The sequence below is a fragment of the Corvus hawaiiensis genome, chromosome 4, assembly GCF_020740725.1.
Source record: "Corvus hawaiiensis isolate bCorHaw1 chromosome 4, bCorHaw1.pri.cur, whole genome shotgun sequence".
NCBI lineage: Eukaryota > Metazoa > Chordata > Aves > Passeriformes > Corvidae > Corvus > Corvus hawaiiensis.
This window is the reverse complement of record NC_063216.1, coordinates 25,887,060-25,907,059: the sequence shown is the minus strand read 5'-3', so window position 1 is coordinate 25,907,059 and position 20,000 is coordinate 25,887,060. Positions and strand designations below refer to the sequence as shown.

The window sequence follows — 20,000 nt, the reverse complement described above, 5'->3', positions numbered from 1 at the left end:
GTATGCTTAGTTAGACAGCTAAGTATAACTAAGTATGAAAGTTAGACAGCTTTCAAATGTCTGAAACAGCAACAATTTAATGTTTCACAGGTGCCAGGACAGAAATGGAACAAGTTTTTAAGATGAAGCAAGTTTTATAAGTGAATGGAAAACACACAGGATATAGGACAAAGCTCTTTGACAACTAAAACCATATGCCATGTAAAAGTTTCAGTTACAAGACTCAAAATAATAGCTACAGGATATGTTAAGAACAAAACAAAATGAAGTGTTGGCAACTCTTTACATACCTAACATTGCTTATCTCAGACCACACGTGTTTTGCTGCAAGTTTCATAGTTTAAAAATTAAAAAATATAATAAAAAAATGGGTTTTCAGAAAAACTATTAGAAAGGGTTTGGTTGAGTGTCACAAATTATCACTGTGCTCCAAACAGGTGACTCTTAAAGAGTTCAGTGGCAGCACTTGGGGGACATGGCTACATTGGAAATTGCAGTGGAGCAGACCATACTAAATTATATGCTGCAACTAGATTGCTTCTGATACCCAGGCTAGCTCGTTTCTAGAGCTAACTGGTACCTCTAAACCATACTATATTCTATGCAATTTGCTTTTGACTATAAAAAAAAGTTAAAGGCTTCCATTTGTTGCATAAACTTACCTCATTACACCCTTGCAGCAGATCAGAACCAAGCAGCTGGTGCATCTAATAGAAGGAGCAGACACCATTTCTTGGGTTTTTTCTCTCCCCACCACCCCAAGTTCCCATGCTTACAAGTATCATGCTTCCAACATATACAATCACTGATATAAAATAAAGTTGTTACAGAGTGCAGTTGAAGTACCAATGGCTCAGACAGACTGGGTGACGACAGTACCCTAATTCAGACATGGTGTACTTTCAACACCCATGAACAGAGGACTAGGTTTGACAAGTGATATGTTTCGATTTTTTTGCCTTTTTAAGAAGTCCCCCCCATATATCCTTCTAGTACAACCACAGCCACTGAAAAAGTAAGCATACAAGTTCTCCATAGAAACACAAGATTTTAGAAAATACTGCATATACAACATGAACAGATGCCTTCCATGGGCTTCCAAAGAGGTTACTTATTTGCAAAGTCAGTACACAAATAAAAGATCACAAATCGTTTCGATTTTAAGGCAATCTCACGCTGTGCCATTTCAAGTGCATTTTGCCTCACACACTGCAGAGGATGTACACATGCTCCCATTTGAGATGTCAACATTTGGAATCTGTCAGTATACAAATTACTTGAATTTTTTTTTTTTTTTTTAAGGCCTCATCTACCATTTTTGGTTTGCTTTAAATAAAAGTATTGCATTCTACTCAAAAATCAAAATGAAAAGTGTAAGAGATGTAGTGAAAAATTCCTTGCATTTGCTTAAAAGAGCAAAAAGCTAACCTGGTGCATCATGGAGTTGAGAGAACAGCTTTGCTAGTTCTTCAGTGGTTTCCAGCTACACAAAGGAATTTCTAGCAAGTTAGACAGTTGTGCTAGACGACCACAAACATCAGCCCAGTTTCCACAGGCTGTCATTTTTTCTAGTGTCTATAAGAAGTTTATTAGAAGCAAGTTCTCACTTGCAGGAGATAGATGCATATTATTAAATACACCTGAGATGGAGCGATCATGTTTTCAGTAAAAATTGACAAAGTTTCAGATAGCAGGATTTATAAAGAGCCTAAAGCTCATTTTGTAAACTGCACTGAAACAACAGGAAGTTCTTTAGACAGCTTCACCTGGTAAAAGAAGATTTTTTTCTAATAAGGCATTAAGTTAGTTTACTCTTTATGATCCTTTCTACCATGTTGTTAAATGTTTTCACTTCTATCTCCCATTTTCATTTCCAATTTCTGCACACCTCCAGTCTCTTTGCTCCAGTCTTCACTGGCAGAATGCAGTCAGGGATAGTTTACAGGCTGCCTGCAAATACAGGTTCATAACCAAGACTGGGTACATCCAACAATGCTTTTACACAGCTGAAGGATCCTTAAAAAGAGGATGTGGAAACCACTGAGAACAGTAACTGGCATCTCATTGTATCGATGGCATCGCAGAGACTACTGAGCCTCTACATTCACATTTTAGTCCAAAACTGCAGAAGACTTACAGTAAATGAATATTCAAATATGTATTACTCCTTCAGATACACTCACTTCTATGGTTATCAAATGTAACATTTCACCAGATACAAAGCTTCAATCTAGGCTCTAATAAATCCTCATACGCTGTGCTAGCCAAGCTTCTTCTGTCCTTTTCAGATGACATCAAGTTACTTGCACAACTTGTTAGAAGATAGTGTCTAAGACACATGGCTTCTCATGGTCCCAATCCTAGCAGATTTTAATGCCACTGACGCAACATTCTGGAGAATCGAGTATGTCTCAGTTTTGGTTTTAGTCAGACTTGTCCTTTTTCTTTCCTGTTAAAGGCACTTTACTTGCAACAGCAGATCCTACAGCCGTAACGCCTCCAGCTACAGCAGAAACACTTCCTTTGACTAGACCCACTCCCACAGAAGGCACAGATGTGACCGCTGTTTTGGTAATTTCCAAGCTCTTCCCTCCAATCCAAGCAACACCCCCAATTGTGGCACCAACAGCTCCCTTTGTGACACTGAAGAGGCCACCAGTCACACGAGAAAGCATGCCAGCCTGCTGCTGCGGGTGGTCTTTGAGTGACCCTAAGGGAACAAACAACAAGCAAATCAATTTCAGCACTAGGATTTAAGCATTTTCAAAAAAAGTGTTACTCATAAGTATTTCCTTTTCTAGCCCAACAGCTATTGCACAGCCTATACTTACCTTGCAGGCTGCTTTTCTTGGATGCTCATACACCACCTAGTCCCAAATAACAAACAACAAGGAAACCAAGAAAAGAGCAAGTGGAACCATAGTGGGCAGAGCTAGGGAAGAAACAAACATGAAATAAAGAGGTGAGGGAGTCAGGAGCAGAAGTAACATGCTTGGAGGAGGACAATGAGTCTAGGAGGCAGTAGGAAAGAAAAATCAGCTCTGGATATACCAGAGACCTCTGTTCAGCCCTGCCAACACATTGACTTTCCACTGCAACACGCCTTAGGAGAAGCAGCAGAACAGGTCTGTCCCCAGCACTCTCACTGCTGACAACTTGCATCCAGGGCACAGATTCCGAGAGTCACATCCCAGCACTCGTCTACTACTGGATGAAAACCAGGGTGACCAACTTCCCATGCACTGCCAATGTGTTTGTGATAATGCCAGGACTGACCCAGGACTCAGAATTCATTAAAAAACTCTAGAGGTCAGAGTTCCTATGGGCATGCCTGGAATAATTCCAAAACAAAAGGTGCCACCTAGATGAGAGAATTTCCTACGAAGCTGACAAAAAGGAAAACAAGGATACAGAATAGTGAAGCCCAAAGGAGCAGAAAATACCGAAAGTCCTTCCAGCTTACACTAGTCTCCTATTTAAGAAATTGATATAGATAATTGAAAGGGTAATGGAAACTGAAAACATAAATGACAGCCTTGTACTTTAAGCCATGTAATACCCTTCCTGGTTCATTCTAGGCCAGCAGCTTTCAACATGGAAATCTCCAGCAAACATGCATTGCCAACACAAGCACACAGAGAGCAGAATTTCTATTTACTTACAGAAGGTCTTTAAAGCATCACACTCGGAAGGAAGCGTGCAGATTCTGCTATAAAATCCAATGTCTACGGATTATTCACTAGAGGATTCTTGTGACCAGACTAATAGAACTTGTAACAAATTTGGTCAGAAACTGTTTCACTTCCACTTAACTGGTTCACTACAATCAGGGTGAAATAGGCATAAAGTTTCACACCACAGAATTTTAAGAGCTGATTTCAATTAATCAGAACTGAGGTAAGGAAGAAATGATCCATCATAACTAACTTTAAAAATAGTAAGAGATACAAACAAAAGTAATCTTTATGTGTTTTTCTTTACATTAGTTCAGGTAGCCAGTCCTTTGACATCATCTACTCTATTTCACAAGTGTAAATACAGAATGTGACAGCGTGTAACTAACTTCTGGTAATGGCTGACACATTCCATTTCTGTCCTGTTTGCATTGTCCATGAGGTCTAGCAAATGCCCAGAGCTGCAAAGTTTTATTGCCAGTTGATTTCTGTTCTAGGATACACATCCCTGGTCTCCTTTTTTCTAAAGAGTATGTTTCCAGAGAGTACCAGACCATGCCTAAATCTATGGAGACTGTCTCAGTCATTTAGACATGGTGCTGATAACACCAAGGTTGTGGGCTGATCCCCACATGGGCCCTCCACTAAAGAGTTGGGCTCAATGATCCTTGTGGGTGCTTTGAAACTCAGAATATTTACTCTGAGAATACTCTGTGATTTATGGAGCACTGAGAAAATGACACAACTTCCCTATCCAGGAGTTGGCTCTACCAGGCTATCTTGCAGCCAGCTTCCCGCTGAAAGGAATCCAAGAACGAACAAGAATTTGAATGAACTTAGGTTGCAAAGGTTGGTGCCACTTGCAAGGCAGAAAATACAGCATTACAATAGCACTACTCATAAAAAGCAGGAGCACAAAAGCTTCTTCCACACATTCTTTAAAGCCTTTGGGCGCCAAGCTTGTTGAGTGTGATTTGAACAAACTACAACTGTTTCTATCTTTAGGAAAAACTGCAAATTGGTTTTGGAATTGAGCCTTTCCTCTAAGGAGTATTTTGGCAGCCTAGTCTGAGAGATGATCTTGCCAGCATTGAACTGGTATCCTTCCATCCACATTTTGGCCATCTTTCTATGATGGTGTAAGTATCACGTATAAGGCCTTGCCCAACATTCAAAAGGAGGTTGTTTTTCAATGGTATTCCAGTATTTTAACTAAACTCATAAGGCTTGAAGAGTACATGTGAACCAGAACCAAAAGGAAAAAGCCTCTTCAAGGATGGAGTTTACATTAAGATGAGCTGTGCTTCATTCTACTCCCTCCAACTACACCAATTTTCTCCATCTAATTTAGACTTCATATTCAAACTGGTTATTGTCATACTGAAAGAAAACTGTGCAGAAGAAAATATGTCTTAGCTGCTCACAAATTTGAAATAAAACTTTGGAATAACCAGTGATGATCAAATTCTGCTGTTATGCTCTGAATCTGGAAAACCTAGTGAATATTCTAGGAAGATAAAAAATACCCACTTGTTTCACTGCCTTAATAAAAAAATTGTTCTAGTTTTCAGACCACTGTTGACTTTCTACACATGATGTTTACCATGTATAGAACACAATTAAATCTTTAAGGCAAAAAAACCCCTAAGAACTAAGCAAACAAAACACAGCCTTAAAAATTAGACTTGAAGGTAACACATTAAGGTATAGTTTCCAGTCTGGCATTTGCTAGCAGAAATGCTTCTGGGATCTTAACACCAAAAGAGCAAGAGTTTCTGTCCTCACACCATGCTACTATAACAAGTTCAAGTATAACAGAGCTGAAGAAGCACTGTGCCATGAAAATCTACTTCTCCCTTTCCTCTCATCTTCTTCTGCTAGTGTTTCCTGCCTAATAGTTGTCAAGAATAGAGTGAGTTATTCCACTTCAACCCTTTCTGCTACAGTTAATGGATAATTCTGTCGTTCAAATGAAGTAAATTGTTTGGTTATACAACATATAAAAGATGGTGAAAAAAAGGCAGACCAACAAACAGAACTTTAAAGGGCCATTATAAACTGAAGAGCAATGAACCAAGAGGAATCATGACTCACCGACCTCTACATCCAACACATTTGGGTTTTAAAGCAGACAGAACACAGACAACCTATGTGCCAAGAACGGTTTTTGATCTAGTATGCTTCCAGTCACATTATGCAAACAGGACTCTGCTCAATCCTGCCAGTCCACAGCTTGGAAGAAACTCTGCTCATTTGCAACTGCATTTCCTCTGCAGATCTAATAATCAGCTTAATATTCAGTTGGTTCAGGGGACCATGACGTCACTTCGTTAATGAAGTCAAGTGCGTGCTTGTTTTTATGAAACTGTGAGATTGTGAACAGTTAGAACCACGGTTAATTGTATGATGGAAAACAGTCTCCAGAAGCAGTAATGAAGTTCTATATATTTTTAAACACATCTTGTATAAAAGTCACATGCATTATGAACACAGCAACGTGTCCAAAAATGAAGCTGGGCTCTTTCCATCTCACATAATGAATAGAATAAATAAATACCCATTAGACCAATTCATATCTCTGGAAACTAATCTGCAAATTAGGTCCTTCAGTAACTGCCCATCTTCTCTATAATTTATAGGTACAGTTGTTTACTCAGTTATATTCAGTGGCCTTTTTGTAATCAGGATAATGCAGAAGTGAACAATAATCCAGGCCTATCTCATCCCAGGGATGGTTTGTTTACTGTTACATAAAAGAAAGTTAAAGTGTTCAGCTTGCAGATGCATTTCTTTAAGAGAGAACTGAACTTCTGAATAATTTACTTCATATCATGAAAACTAATACATACCTTCTGGTGGTTCATCATGAAGGTATGATGGGACTTCCTGTTGACTTTTGTCCATTTGATTCATTATTGCCTAAAAAAAGAAATTCACATGTGCTATACATATTTTCCGGCAAAGCATAAATGTAATCCATTAATCCAAAATTCAAGTAGCTTAAGTCCCACAAAGAGAACTTCTTTTTCATTATTAGATAAGCTAGCAGGTCCTGTCAAACTGCTCCTATTTTTATTATCAGACTGTGCTTTTGCATTCTTAAACCAGACTCAGTACTTGAAAAAGGTGCTCTCCACCACATCAGCAGTCTTGGTGAGAGCTGCCACACCACCAAGTGCATCTCAAAAAAAAAAACCAATCAGGAAGACAACAATCAGGAAAACAAAACAGCAACTGCTATACAACAGCTTATGTTTAAGTACTGAAAAAGTAAAGCCTAGTGATCCTAGAGGTGGTGGCCACTAGAGAAACAACAGCAGCATGCTTGTGAGATCTGCTGATACCTGGAAAGCTGTTTAAAAGTCCTTGTAGTGTAATTTGAACAAATGCCATGAAAACAAGATGGAAGAACAGCAACAGAAACACACAATTTATCTTGTCACAGAACTGCATAAATGGTGCAGTGACAGCAGCAGAACTAGGCTGTTTTAACTCTACACAAACTTTCCAATGAAAAGGTTTCAGAAAAGATTTTTTTACACCAGAAGCAGTTTACTAGAGCAGTTCTAGAGCAGCAGTGCCTGACAGGGGAAGCATAGGAGAAAGCTCAAATCAGCAGCTCTGCTTACAGAATTTTTCCTCTGGAGGGGAAGAAAGTAATAACCAGTCCAGGTTTCCTTCCTGCTTTCCTCCCCCACCAAAGCATGCCTTGATATTAAGTCCTGCCTCCTCCCCTGAATCTTCCTGCTAATCTTGCTTTCCCTCCTGAGCAGGAACCAAGGTCAGAAAAAGGAAAAACAAGTCACATTACACCAATCAGCATCCTTCTCTCTTTCTGCCATTGACCTCTTAGTTCTCTTCCCTCTGCACAAGTCTTTAAATAATTTAATTTCTTCCAGGAGTCAACAAGCACCACAAAAATAATTCCTACTTCTCTTGCTGTGCTCAGATCTCTCTGTACCTCCTCTGGGTGAGAAAGCAGTGGTTGGGATCTGAAGAAGGAATGCGGAGGCAGAAGCAGGTGGGAAGACTCATCTGGAAAACAAGAGCTAAAACCCTCACAGTATTATTATGAAGTTAAAACATCACAGTAAAAACTGGCACCCACATGCTAAATCATAGATCTTTGGATGAGAAGCAAGCCTAAATTGAACATTAAAGAGTCCTCCCAATCAGCACTAAGGGTATCAGTTTAGGGCTCAGAAAACACAGTACCTTTACACAAGAAGCTGAACAGGAAAGCAAGCAAAAATACCTACTACCAGGATGGCCAATTTGATGGAAATGCTGAACAAGTACCACTCAAAAGCCAGACATGTGAACATGATAGCTAAGAAACAGGAAAGTATCATATGATATCCCAAGTTGAGAGGAAACCACAAGGATCACTGAAGTACAACTCCTAGCCCTGCACAGGACAGCCCCAAGAATTACACCATGCACCTGTGAGTGTTGTCCAAATACTTTTTGAGGTCTGTCAGGCTGGTGCTGTGACCACTTCCCTGGAGAGCCTCTTCCAGTGCCCAACCACCCTGTGGGGCTGCCTCTTCCTAATATCCACCCTAAACTTCCCCTGACACAGCTTTATGCCACTCCCTATCACTGGTCACCAGAGAGATCAGTGTCCGCCCCTCTGGTTCCACTTGTCAGCAAGTTGTAGAGTAGCAACACAGCAAACTGGGAGACTAAAACACATGAGGGCTAAAAGACAATTTTTAAAAGTATCAATTATAGAACTCCTTGTTATTTTATTTAATCACAAATAAGGGGGAAAAAAATTTAAAAAAAGAACCTGACCAATCACAGGAAGCAACTGAAGGCAATCAGGTTCTGGAAAAGGACCTGATTCAGATACTACGTGACATCTTTGCATTCATCTAATGCAAGCTGGAAGAAATAAAAGGTTATCATCCTCACTGCGTGAAGTCCCATGTAGGTTTGTTGCTTTTTTCCAACTTGAAATAATATAAAGCACTGTAAGAAAGAGCAGACAGAAGAAACTGACAGGCCTGACATTATTCAATCAAAACATCTGTATCAAGATGAAGCAACTATGTTCCTAATTAACATGTGGCCATTTCAGTCATGAAGATGATTACTCTACTAGGAATGTGGAAGGAGTTTAACCACTTCCTTAGGGAAAGTCCTAAAGAGAGTAAAATAAAAGTCAGAGCCTAGCAAGTCTTAATTCAAACAAAGGAATAAAAAAGTGATCAAAACAGTTCTAAAGCAGACTCAATGGAGACAAATGAGTAAAGACAGAGGTAAATTATTTTTTTATAAAGAACTACCTCCACCAATTTATTTGTATCTAGACAGCATGTAACTCCTAAAAGAACACCAGATAAAATTGCTTGTTTGAGCTTCCAAAATGTTTCTGTCAACAATTCCATATAAGAGATTCAGAGAAGTTATCTAATCTTAAGAGGACAGAGAAAACACTGTCAGGGATTACCAACAAGTTTAGAGGGGAGTTGGAATAAGTTACCAGTTTTGGACATAGGCATAACACTAGAAAGAGTCACAAGACTTCACACAAGGTTTAGTATTTTCTGCTGTTAAGAAGGTACCGGATACAGCAACCCTAACAGCAGATACAGCCCAGATGAAGCCCCTAGAATCTGTTGTACACGACATAATATCAGTAGTTAATTAAGATAAGACTTGTCCAATAGAAAGAGTTAGAGTAAGACTGGCAGACAAGACAGGTAAGGGAAGCTTTCATAAGTCTCCACAGTCTAGCTTAGACTGTCAGATTTGGTTTCAGTTCCTGCAAAGCTAAATGAGCAAAGCAATGTATTGGCAGGGGAATTTCACAGCAGAGTTTCTAGTCTACTTAAAAAGTATATTAGTATAAAAATAGCAGCACATGTCAAATCACAGCACTATATACAAAGAGTGGTTCAGATTAGGCATTCTTTCCCATTACCTTCCGTAGAACTTCGAAGTTACATAATTCTTGACCCCAAGCTTCTCCTTAAAAGTCAGACGGGAATACTACACAATACATATAATTCACATGCAATGGTTTAACACCATTGCAACAGAAATATTTCACTCACTCACAACTACAAAGACCCCAGTGGTCTATCTTATCTTGTGCAGCGCAGGCACTGGCAACCAGCTGCTATCAGACCCCAGAATTCAACAGAGAACTACACATGCCTGAGAACAGCAGCTAAGGCAAGTAAGTCACTGTTGGTAGGACTGAATTTGTTCTACACAGAAGGGAGCCTTCAGGGGCTTGCAGACCAGAAAGTTGAAAACTACTGTATGATGGGTGGTTCTACAGATCCTAGAAGCACTCCAGGGATGCTAGGTGGGTGGCTGGACTGGATGATCTTGAAAATCTCTTCCAACCTTGATGATTCTATGATGCTGCAAGAGATGTGCCCAACCAGCCTGTGCTAGGTTTTACTCACTGTTCTATGATATCAGCGCAAGTGAAAACCGAATCACATCACTGTCAGAAAAGGCTCACAGCCTGACCCAAAACACAGCTTGGCACATAAGACCTCACAAAGCACAATTCAGGTCCTTTTGTTTTTCTGTAGAAGCTCTCCAGGGAATCACAGAATCAAGACCAAGATACAACAAAGGACTTCTACAGAAAATTTTCAAATATCTACGTTCCAGTCTGCATTAAGCATACTTGTATCCAATTTAACACTTCAGGAGACTTGAAAGACTCTGAAAAGTGATCCAAAAATTCTGTGTGCTAAACAAGGTGCAGTATATCTGGTGAACAGGATATGCACAGGAGCATGTTTTAAACCTGGCTCCCCTCCAGAGATTTAAGATGAGTATTTCTATTGACTGGAGGTCAAAGGCCTGGAATAATTGCTTGGTGGCAGATTACTTCATCCAGTCTTCAGAGCAAGAGGGCGGGAATATAACTTTTATCTTCAAAAACTGGAGACAGAAAAACAGAAGCCACTCACCACATTTTACATAATACCATGAAGGTGAAAGCACTCAATGCCTCCTTTGACTATTAAGATCTAGGCCTGTATGCCCTGCTTTGCATCAGAATCCTCTGGTCATGAGACTGCAGTGTATCCTGAGGGATGATCCTGTTCAAGATTTCTCCTGAAGATGCATCCCCACAAAGAAGAAGAAAGCAAAATTCATGAGACCCAACAGAGATTACAACTCAGCTAAAATCGAAAGCAGTGACATGGAGATGCAAGTGTAAGACTTTTGCACAGAGTTAAGTCATTCAGACATGATATAGGTTAAGGAACTCTGGAAGCTTGGAAGTTGCAGATTCAAAGTCCCCACTGTGCACTGAATCATTAGTCACAATGATTACCAGTACTGCAGGTGTATGCAACAAGGCAAAGATTTATCAGAAACTTCAACTTTGGAACTCTTCTGATATGTTTTTCAGAATCTTCTTCAAAGTACAGTCAGACTGGCCAAAGAAAAAGGGAAGAATAAAGCAAGCAAAGAGATCTTTCTTCGGCATTTTCATCCTGTGATGCCAAATTCACTGACACTTGTGTCACTGCAGAAAAGCCTCCAGCTTCATTTAACATCTTCATTAAATGATGCCATGGAATGAGGCAGGATCTCCATGAGGCCCAGCAAAACTCATAGGGACATTCATGAAGCAGAAACCTATCATATCACTGGCACACTCCAGTTTCCTTCTTCATCTGTGTTTTCTCATGTCAAGTAGTGGAAGCAAACCCAGCTCTTAAAAGAGATTTCAAACAGGGATAAATGTAAACTACCTCTTGGAGTTTTTTCCCCCTGTATGCTCATGAAGATGCTATTCATTCAAGAGATATGGGATAACTTCTCATCTTTCTTAACAACACACTAAAATAAATTATAGCCTTCACATGAAAAAGATTTAAAAAATAAAAATGGAAGTCACTCAACTGATTTGAAAGAAAACACACTTCCATATTTACAGAATACAAAAGACATAGAAAGCTGAACTGTTTTACCCTGTTGTAAAAAAATAAAAAAGAAATTGTTTAGAAGAGGGTTTTTAATTCAAGAGCTATTTGTAACATTAACAGTGTTATAAGACCCTGAATGAAAGCACCAAGAAGCTCTAGAGGTAATGGCAGAGCTATACATACATTCACATCAAAGCTGATTAAAATAAAACTTACTCACCAAATATATTCCTTTGTGAAGATTTCTAGTTAGTTGTTTCCACAAAAGTATTCTGCGTACACCTATGAGAAAGGCAGAAGGTTAATGACATTTTATGGAACAGCAACTGTCACACACCTGCCATGGGTGTACAGTGGGAATCAGGAATACAAATCCCCACAGTATGGAGGAAGCACACTTGGTATGGCCTTAAGATACCACATTTTTAGAGATTTATGTCACCAAAGCACCAATTCCTTCTTGGCAACGGAGATAATTTTACTTGCTCTGTGTGCTGCCATGAGGATTGCTATGAAGCACAATAATCCATGTTAAGACACAAATGCTTCTTAATGAGCCTGCAGTTCTTGGACAGTAATTTGTGTAAAGTTTTAGCCTTCCATTGAGAAGTGGGCTCTAACCATTGCAGACGTGTAACTTCCCGAGTTTTAGCGGATGTTCTCGGTGTCTTTCTGACTTTACAGACAAAAAGCCCTTCTGTCTCAGCACAGTAAACCTGGCCCAAGCAGCAGCCAGTGAAAACTGGCTTGTTTCAATGCCACTACTCAGATATTTGTGGGTAGCAATGAAACGACCCAAGGATGGGGCCAATTTCAGCCGGCAGCTTAATGCTGCTCCAGACAGCAGCCGCCAGTGCTGGAACTACTCACCTGATAGAGCTGCAAACAAACCCATCTCCCTGCCTTGTTCCACCACAAAAGAATTTATCTTCCTTCTGGCTACCAGCTATGCAGTTAGAAAGCCTGGCTACAGAGCTGATGGAAAACAAACAACCCTTGCCACATGCATTCCCCTCTTTCAGCAGCTACAGCAGATTTCTGAATGAACCTGATGTATTACACATACACGGAAAAAAAATATTTGTAGGTATGATAGTTAAAGAAATAAATTTTTGGAAGAGCAACAGTGCTGTGCTCTCCAAATTAAACAAGGAAATAAACATGAAGCCAAAAAAGGTAATCCCATCCATGGCTGCTCTTCAGGGTACTGCTTCAGCTGCACAAGCGACCCCTCACTATCAGCTTCACTGCCTTACTCCTTGGATTAGGGCTTGTAACATGTCACAGGTAAGTGTGCTCAATGCTCTTAGACACAACCCTCAGAGCGCAGCCAACATGGAAATGTGTGCTTCAGTTTGTTACTGCAGGGAAGAGAGTTGACTGAGCTTCTGCAAGAAGAGTCAGTGCTAACAGCACTAAAGTAAAAAAACAAATCCAGGCACGTAGAAAGCATGTAGCTAAAAACCAAGAGCAGAGCGAGTATTTCAACAAGCCTTCTGTTTAAAACCCAAGTTTCAAAATTCTGATTTATATACAAAGCAAGAGTGGATTGGAAGCAAGTATGCCCACTTCAAATGAAAAAAAGACTGCATTCAAGTAAAGACCCCAAGAAGTTGATCAGAAGCTTCCAGGTGTGAACCATGACTTACTTCCAAGCCTACAGCAGGCAGACAACTTCCTCCAAAAGAAGTTGCCATAAGTAATGTACATAACAAGCTCACAGCATGCAGGATACTGAACACAGCTGGGAAGGTAATGCAACATATCAGTATTAGAAACCAAACACACACACCATGATTAAAAGCAAAAGAGAGGTATAATATCTCCTGCAAAAAAAGCCCTTAACTCTGCCCAGGACATTACTATATCATATCTACCATGGATGGAGAATCCACTATTTCTCCATCACTGTCAACTAAAACATAGATAGGGTCCAGAAAAGGCTCTAGGGAACACCTGATGTTGGCAATCAAGTTTTCTTTGATGCAATGATTTACAAGATACAAAATCAAAGGTGGCATGAAACGGAATTCCCCTTTTCTAGTTCTCCAAAACTGGTTCCTAAGAAGCACATGGTAAATTCCAGTACAGCTTCAGAAAGACCATGAAAACTCCATTTTACCAGTTCTGTCATCCTCCGCTTCATGCTAGCTCAGTTTTCAGAAGAGCCTTCCCCATTTCTTCTTACACTTTCTTAATGCCTGAGCTCCAGATCAGTCTCAGACCTCCTTTTCCAGAAGGCCCTCAAAGACAAAACCTGACTGTGCCTAACAGCCAGCGATAAAGCAGCTTCTGAACTTCCCTGCCACCTCTGCTAACAAAATAAAGAATCTTTTTCCTAGCATCCACCACCTGTTTGTTGGCTCCTACCTGACATTTAGACCTGGTCACTTGCTGGACAAGGACCACTTTTCAGTTTGTGCTTTTGCAGTGCTGTCCATTTCTACGCAGAGGAGGCAACACTAACTTTTCTGCATATTTAGCCACAGTTTAACAGTTTAAGAGAGCTTTACATGATATGCTGGATAACATTTACTAAGCAGTCTTAAAACTGATGTGCATACAAACCAGTATTTACATGCTATATTAAGCAACCTTGTACGTACCCTTCCAGTTATACAGGGGCATGCTGCCTGAAGCAACACAGTGGACACACTGAAACAAGCTACATATGCTTGGTATTTATCTTCCTTATGGAGTGACATCCTGATTCGGAGCTCTCATTTTCAGCCCAATTATGAGCAGAAGAAAGCATTTAATTGCATCCACAGAGGCTGTCTGTGAGGTTCACACAATGACCAGAACCAGCCATATGGCTAAAATAACTTGCCTCTGTTCCCAGGCCACACCACATAAACGCCTGGGCCAGGTGAATGTGGAAAGCTAAGCTGGTCCCAAACAGTTCACAAAAAAAACCCTCTTTGTATGCTACTCCGTCAAGCTGGACTCGAAAGACATGGATGAAACAAAGAGCATGTTACTACAGCAAACATCCGAACACTTCAAAGTTTAAAAAGAAGAAAACCCGAAACAAAGCTTCTCCTAGGTCAGAGAAATTCACGAGGCAGAACAAGACCATCCAGGAGCCAGGCCGAGGCGACCACGGCTCCCTCCGCTGCCCTCCCTCCCTCCCAGGTGGGCGGGGTCCGCTCCTCCATGGGCGCCCGGCCCAGGGAGGGTGGTAGTGGCAGGGCAGAGCAGCCCACCCCGCCCGCGGCCCCGCACCCGAGGAGCCGCTCCACACCGCCCGAGGGCGGCCCAAGCCCCGCAGTCCCCTCCCCGTCCTCCCGTCGCAGCTACCTGCGTGCCCGGCGGAGCTGCGGAGGCGGCCCGGCAGCGACCCCCGCTCGTGTTCCCCGCCGGGCCGGCGCGGGCACCGCCGGCATCTCTGCGCAGGGCGGCGGCACTGACGTGGCAGCCAAGGCCGCGGCGGAGCCGCTACTCCCGGCCCGGCCCTCCCTCCCCGCGGAGCCGCGGCAGGAAGCACAAAGGCGGCCGGGCTGTGCCCGCGCCGGGGGCAGGTGGCGGCGGCTCCGCAGGCTCCACCCGGGCGCGCCGGGCGCTCTCCCGCCTCCTCCCCTCGAAGTTCCCCTTTCTCCGCGGGGAGGCAGGGAGGGGAGGCGGGGAGGACGCTCGGGGGGCTGCCCGGCTGGCAGCGGGGCCGGGGAGCAGCGGCCGCTCATCCCTCCCTCGCTCCCTCACTCACCGCACGGCGCTCGCCGCTCACTCGGCCCGCCCGGGCTCCGCTCAGACTTTACTCCTCCGCCCGTCCCCGCTGCCGACGTGGCGCCCGCCGCTGCCCGCCCTGCCGGCGCCCGCAGACCCCGCCCCAGCGCCCGGCGCGGCCCCTCCGCGGCCGGGGGGCGCCGCCGCTCCCGCCCCCTCCCCGCCCCGGGGGTGCCGGGACCCGCCGGCCCCCGCCTCCTGCGCCGCCGCCGCCCGTGCCCGCTCCCTCCGAGCGGACGCGCCCCCGGGGGCCTGCGCAGGCCCGGCCCGACCCCCGTGGACGCTGCGGGCCCGGGGCCACCTTCGTCTCGCAGGCACGACGCGGGTCCTGCGGGGCCGGGCACCGAGGTGGAGGAAGATGCCGGGTAGTGGCAGGGTTGAGGAGAGGAGGGGAGGGGTGCCGGCGTTGCCGTAGCTGACCGGGATGCTTCGGGGTGCAGGAGAGGGGCTTGTGGCGCTCAGTTGGGCTGGGGAGCATCTCGGCCGAGAGGTCCTGGAGAAGACATGGTTCCTTGGGGGGCACCCTGCCCGTGCTGTTGGCACAACGGGGAGGCTGCAGAAACTCCCTGCAGCACAGAGCAGCACACTCCGACAAGGAGCTGCACCCAGTCCAGTGCCAGCGGCGTCTTGTGGAGCCACGACGCTAATCCCAAGGATCTGCGTTTATGTTAAGCAATATTTACATTGCGTCCTTTATCCCAGCTATTTGAGTGAGCTGAGCTTCTCACATGGCACCTGTAGAGAATAAATTCGTGGTAGTCATGGTTTAAGGGCATGGCTTGATAGGTAACTGCACCAATGAGGATAGCTGGGGAAAGACAGGTTTTATGATGCTCACCCCCTTCTTTGGGACTTCTCCATGTACATCCCTAGGGATCCCTGGGGATGAACAGTGACTTTCAAGTTTGTTAGATAAGGAAATGCTGGATGGCCGGGGGAGAGATGAAAGGCGCAGGTACTTTGAGTTTAGAAACAGAACTGCTCTCAGAAGCACAGGAATACTAAATGCTTTATTGAATGCTTCACAAGTTTAGAAAAGTTATGTAGACAAAATACCACCTCTGCTTCCTCCTTTATTTGTGTGTCAATGTAATCTATCAGAGCAATGCTGCATGGGCTCAGAGGAGCTTGCTGATAACAGGGACTTGGCGTTCCTGACCTGCTGAACGAATAACATCCATATTCTCTTGTTTGGATCTGAATGAGTGAAAGCATCGATGTGGGAGAATCCAAGTGAAACACTGAGGGTGGTGTCTGGTAGGGAGCACGCCATGGATTCTGTCAGGATATGGGAGACACATAGAGTGCATGAATTAGTCATGTTCTTTGGAAGTAATACTGCACAGACACACGGGAGTTCTACTCTGGGATCTTGAATTCCATCTGGAAGGCTGCAACTCTGCAGACACTCAGTGTTTGCAGAATGTGTTTACTATTTAGTGTTTACCTGCCTGGTTCTAATAGACGACACCTGCGACTGTTGACATCTTTTTGGTCTTTGAGATAAGGATATTTTCTTACTGCTGCTATTCATCCCTTGTTCTAAGGCCCAGCTGTACACAGTGCTTTCTCTACATGCTTTCTATATATGCTTCAAATGCAAGGCCTGAAGCTTCTCATGGCAGCAGAAAGAGTTGCTGCTCGAGTATTTTTGCTGTAATAGAGGTAATCACTCATAAACTTTACAGCACAAGGCATTGAAGAATGTTTTGCCTCCTAGTCACTGAAAATGAAAGGCCTCACAGAGATTAACATCTCTTCTTTTCAAACACTGAAAGACTTAGGATAGCACAGGACCTCGGTCGGTTAAGTGTTTTGCTGAGCCAACAGAAAGAGCCAACTTCCTTGTAAAGCCACAGCTTTACTCAGGAGAAGAGTCTCACTGACAGGTGTAATGACTGAAATAACTTCAGGCTGACATCTCTGCAGACAACAGAAAAATGAGCAGTGTCCCTGTTACTTTGCTAAACTAACGCTGAAGCTGAGGGAGAGGTTTTGGTAGCAGAGGTGTTGTCATCATGACTATTTTTAGTCTCATTTAATCTTTCATTCATTGAACGTTTCCTTTATAAATAGGCTCAAAGATGGTCTGCTGTTGGTATATTCAGAAAAGACTTCTTAAGTATTACTGAATCTTTCTGAGAGATAAATAACATGCTTTCACTGGAAATAACATGTAATTACCTTCTTAACAATTTTAAAATGGAAAAAAGACAACATTCTCTCTTTCCCTGTGGAGGAGTGGTTCCTTCATTTAGATTATAGGCTTTTACATTTCATCTGTGAATGCACTATGATTATAGATGCAGAACATAATTGAAGTAAGGTCAAAATATATACATTTTGTATTCTATTGTGAGGATTGTGGTTGCTTCTGCTGCAGTAGCTGTGGGGAACTACAGCCAGAGTTGGAGTTTTACTGTGTTGGGTTCAATGTAGACCGAGGAAAGAGCCCTAAAAGAAGTCCTTCTCTCTCAGTGCAGAACTTAATTTAAAATGTGACTACTGTCTCCTGAATTCCTAGGCCTTGCAGTTCCATTTTCCTGTTGTAGGTAGCTGTTGTGAAAAGTCAGAGCTGTGAGGTTTGTGTCTGGTAGGTGTCTGGTGAAGTCTACAGGCGTATGACTGACAACAAACTCCAGCTGAACTGGGTGCTCAACAGCAGACCTGAACAGGGAAGGCAACAGGAAAGCTTGTTGAGATGTGCTGTTACATTTGATCCATTTCTAAAAATTCTGAAGTGGAGCAGCCAAGGCCAGAGATGGACTTTAGAGGATGCCATCTCCTGACTTGTAATGCCATGAATACCTCCCCATCACAGATCCATGCCTGTGGTGTAATGGAGAGGGATTAGGCAAGGACTGTACTTTTGCAAATTCCAAATATAAATCTACCTTGGGGCTTAAAATGTGTTCCCTGCGTAGATAACCTAGATTAATAGTGTGCTGGAAGGAAGGAGGGAGGGAGGCAGGGAGGTTAATATCCAACGTTTGTTGGTAGTGAGGCTGCTGGCTGATTTACTACTGACAAAACCAGGCAGGGATGAAAGAACAGCATACCCCACTCAAACATATATAATGTCTTCATTGCATATGAAGGGACATGCTTGGTTAAGCGTGATGCCTCACCTGCACATGCATCTCGTCTCATAGAAAAGGAAACTGACTGTCTGCTAGTCCTGGGTGACTGTAGCATGCAAGGGAAGAAACTTGGAGAAGTGAGTTGCTTGCACAATATTTTTGGCTGAGGGGCCAGGCAGTAACAGATCAAATGTTCTACTGAAGTACCACAGCAGTGCCAACAAAAAAGCCAGAGTATCCTTCTTCCTTTTTGTTACAGAGTTGTACAAATCATGAATAAAAAATAACAGATTTTTTAGATCTTGGGCTGTTAAGTGTTTGGAGGTATCTTTTTTGTTACCTGTGCACACACAAGTTCAAGACATTATCACAATATAATTACATGCTTAAAAAAAATTATCAAGAAACATGGTTTTGCAGATTGTAGTCAGCTCATTACTGAGCCATTAAGAAACTGGTTCCAGCAGCAGAGCTGTTAATGAGCTGGTTTCAAGTAGTGTGTGCTTTGTGATTACTTGGCACTCTGCCTCAGTTTAATTAAGATTTTAAATTTACATAGTGCTATTCAACCATGGGTTGCACTAGTGTTTACAAAAGTGAATAGATTTAATTGTCCTCATTTTATAGGTCAGGCCACGGTGTCATTTTGGGGTCAAGGGACAAGACTGAAGCCACCCATCCCCTGAAGCAGGCTGGATCTGTTGCTCAACCTGCAGGGTGGCATTTCTTCCATACGACTGAGAAAATGATTGGGTGGACATTGGCAAACCCAGAACAAAACAATTACAATAATATTATTTAGTAGAACTATCATATCTGATTTAATGTATTCACTGAGATTTGCAAAGATCACAGCAAAGTTTCCTATCTGTAGAAACACAGTGGCCAATTAAAAAATTTACCTTTGACAGGAAAATGATCAAAATAATTGGTTTCTCAGAGCCTTAAAACAAAAAGAAAGATAATCACATAATAAGAAACACTATTGTTCCTTCTATCACACTGTCTTCATATTATCAGCAATTATTTGGTGTTCTAATCTTGCAAGCCTTATGAATATGAGCAGCCATGAGTAGCATGAGCAAAGTTTGCTGAAACAAATGAGCCTGAAAAGGTCAGATCCCTGCCTTGAATAAATAGGTACAAATGACAATACTGCTGTTTAATCTCCTAGGTGTGGTGTGCTGCATAGAAGTGCAGCAACTCTTGTGACATTTTGGCTTTTTTCTCAATTTTAAGTAAAATATCCTTCTTGCTGTTTCCCAGCTGTGTGCTCTAGTTGCTGGTGTGATTTCATAAGCTTTTTTGCTCTGTTTTACGCAGGTGGAAGGTTGAGTGAGTTATGAGTTGGGTGTGTGTTCACCCACTTTCACAGCATAACCTCCAAAGAAAATTGTTGGCATGGGAACCTTCCCCAAGAGGTTGACATTTAAAATAACACGCTGTGCTTAGCATGAAGTCACTCCTAAGGTTTATCTCTACCATGCCTCCGTTTTTGTTATGAAATAAAACATTAACATGATTGGATTTACAGATCTACGCAGCAAGAAGTCCTTCCATGTTTTTGAGGTTACAAACAAAGCAAAGATAAAACCCAGGCATGTAAAGGC

General features: G+C 42.7%; 1 protein-coding gene across 3 annotated transcripts; it reads right to left on the bottom strand.

Moving 5' to 3' along the window:
- Positions 1 to 57: 57 nt before the first annotated feature.
- TMEM263 (transmembrane protein 263) lies at positions 58 to 15,387 on the bottom strand. 3 transcript variants are annotated; one of them, XM_048301869.1, is made up of 4 exons: positions 15,291 to 15,387; positions 11,805 to 11,866; positions 6,524 to 6,593; positions 58 to 2,710 (listed from the first exon to the last, which is right to left on the bottom strand). In XM_048301869.1, the coding sequence occupies exons 3-4, from the start codon at positions 6,585 to 6,587 to the stop codon at positions 2,424 to 2,426; spliced, it is 351 nt and encodes a 116-aa protein (XP_048157826.1). In that variant the 5' UTR covers positions 6,588 to 6,593; positions 11,805 to 11,866; positions 15,291 to 15,387; the 3' UTR covers positions 58 to 2,423. The 3 variants fall into 3 exon arrangements, with proteins under 3 accessions (XP_048157826.1, XP_048157825.1, XP_048157824.1); XM_048301868.1 differs by lacking the exon at positions 15,291 to 15,387 and adding an exon at positions 14,885 to 14,982; XM_048301867.1 differs by lacking the exon at positions 15,291 to 15,387 and adding an exon at positions 7,636 to 7,723 and having other exon boundaries at positions 11,805 to 11,848.
- Between the last annotated feature and the right edge of the window lie 4,613 nt (positions 15,388 to 20,000).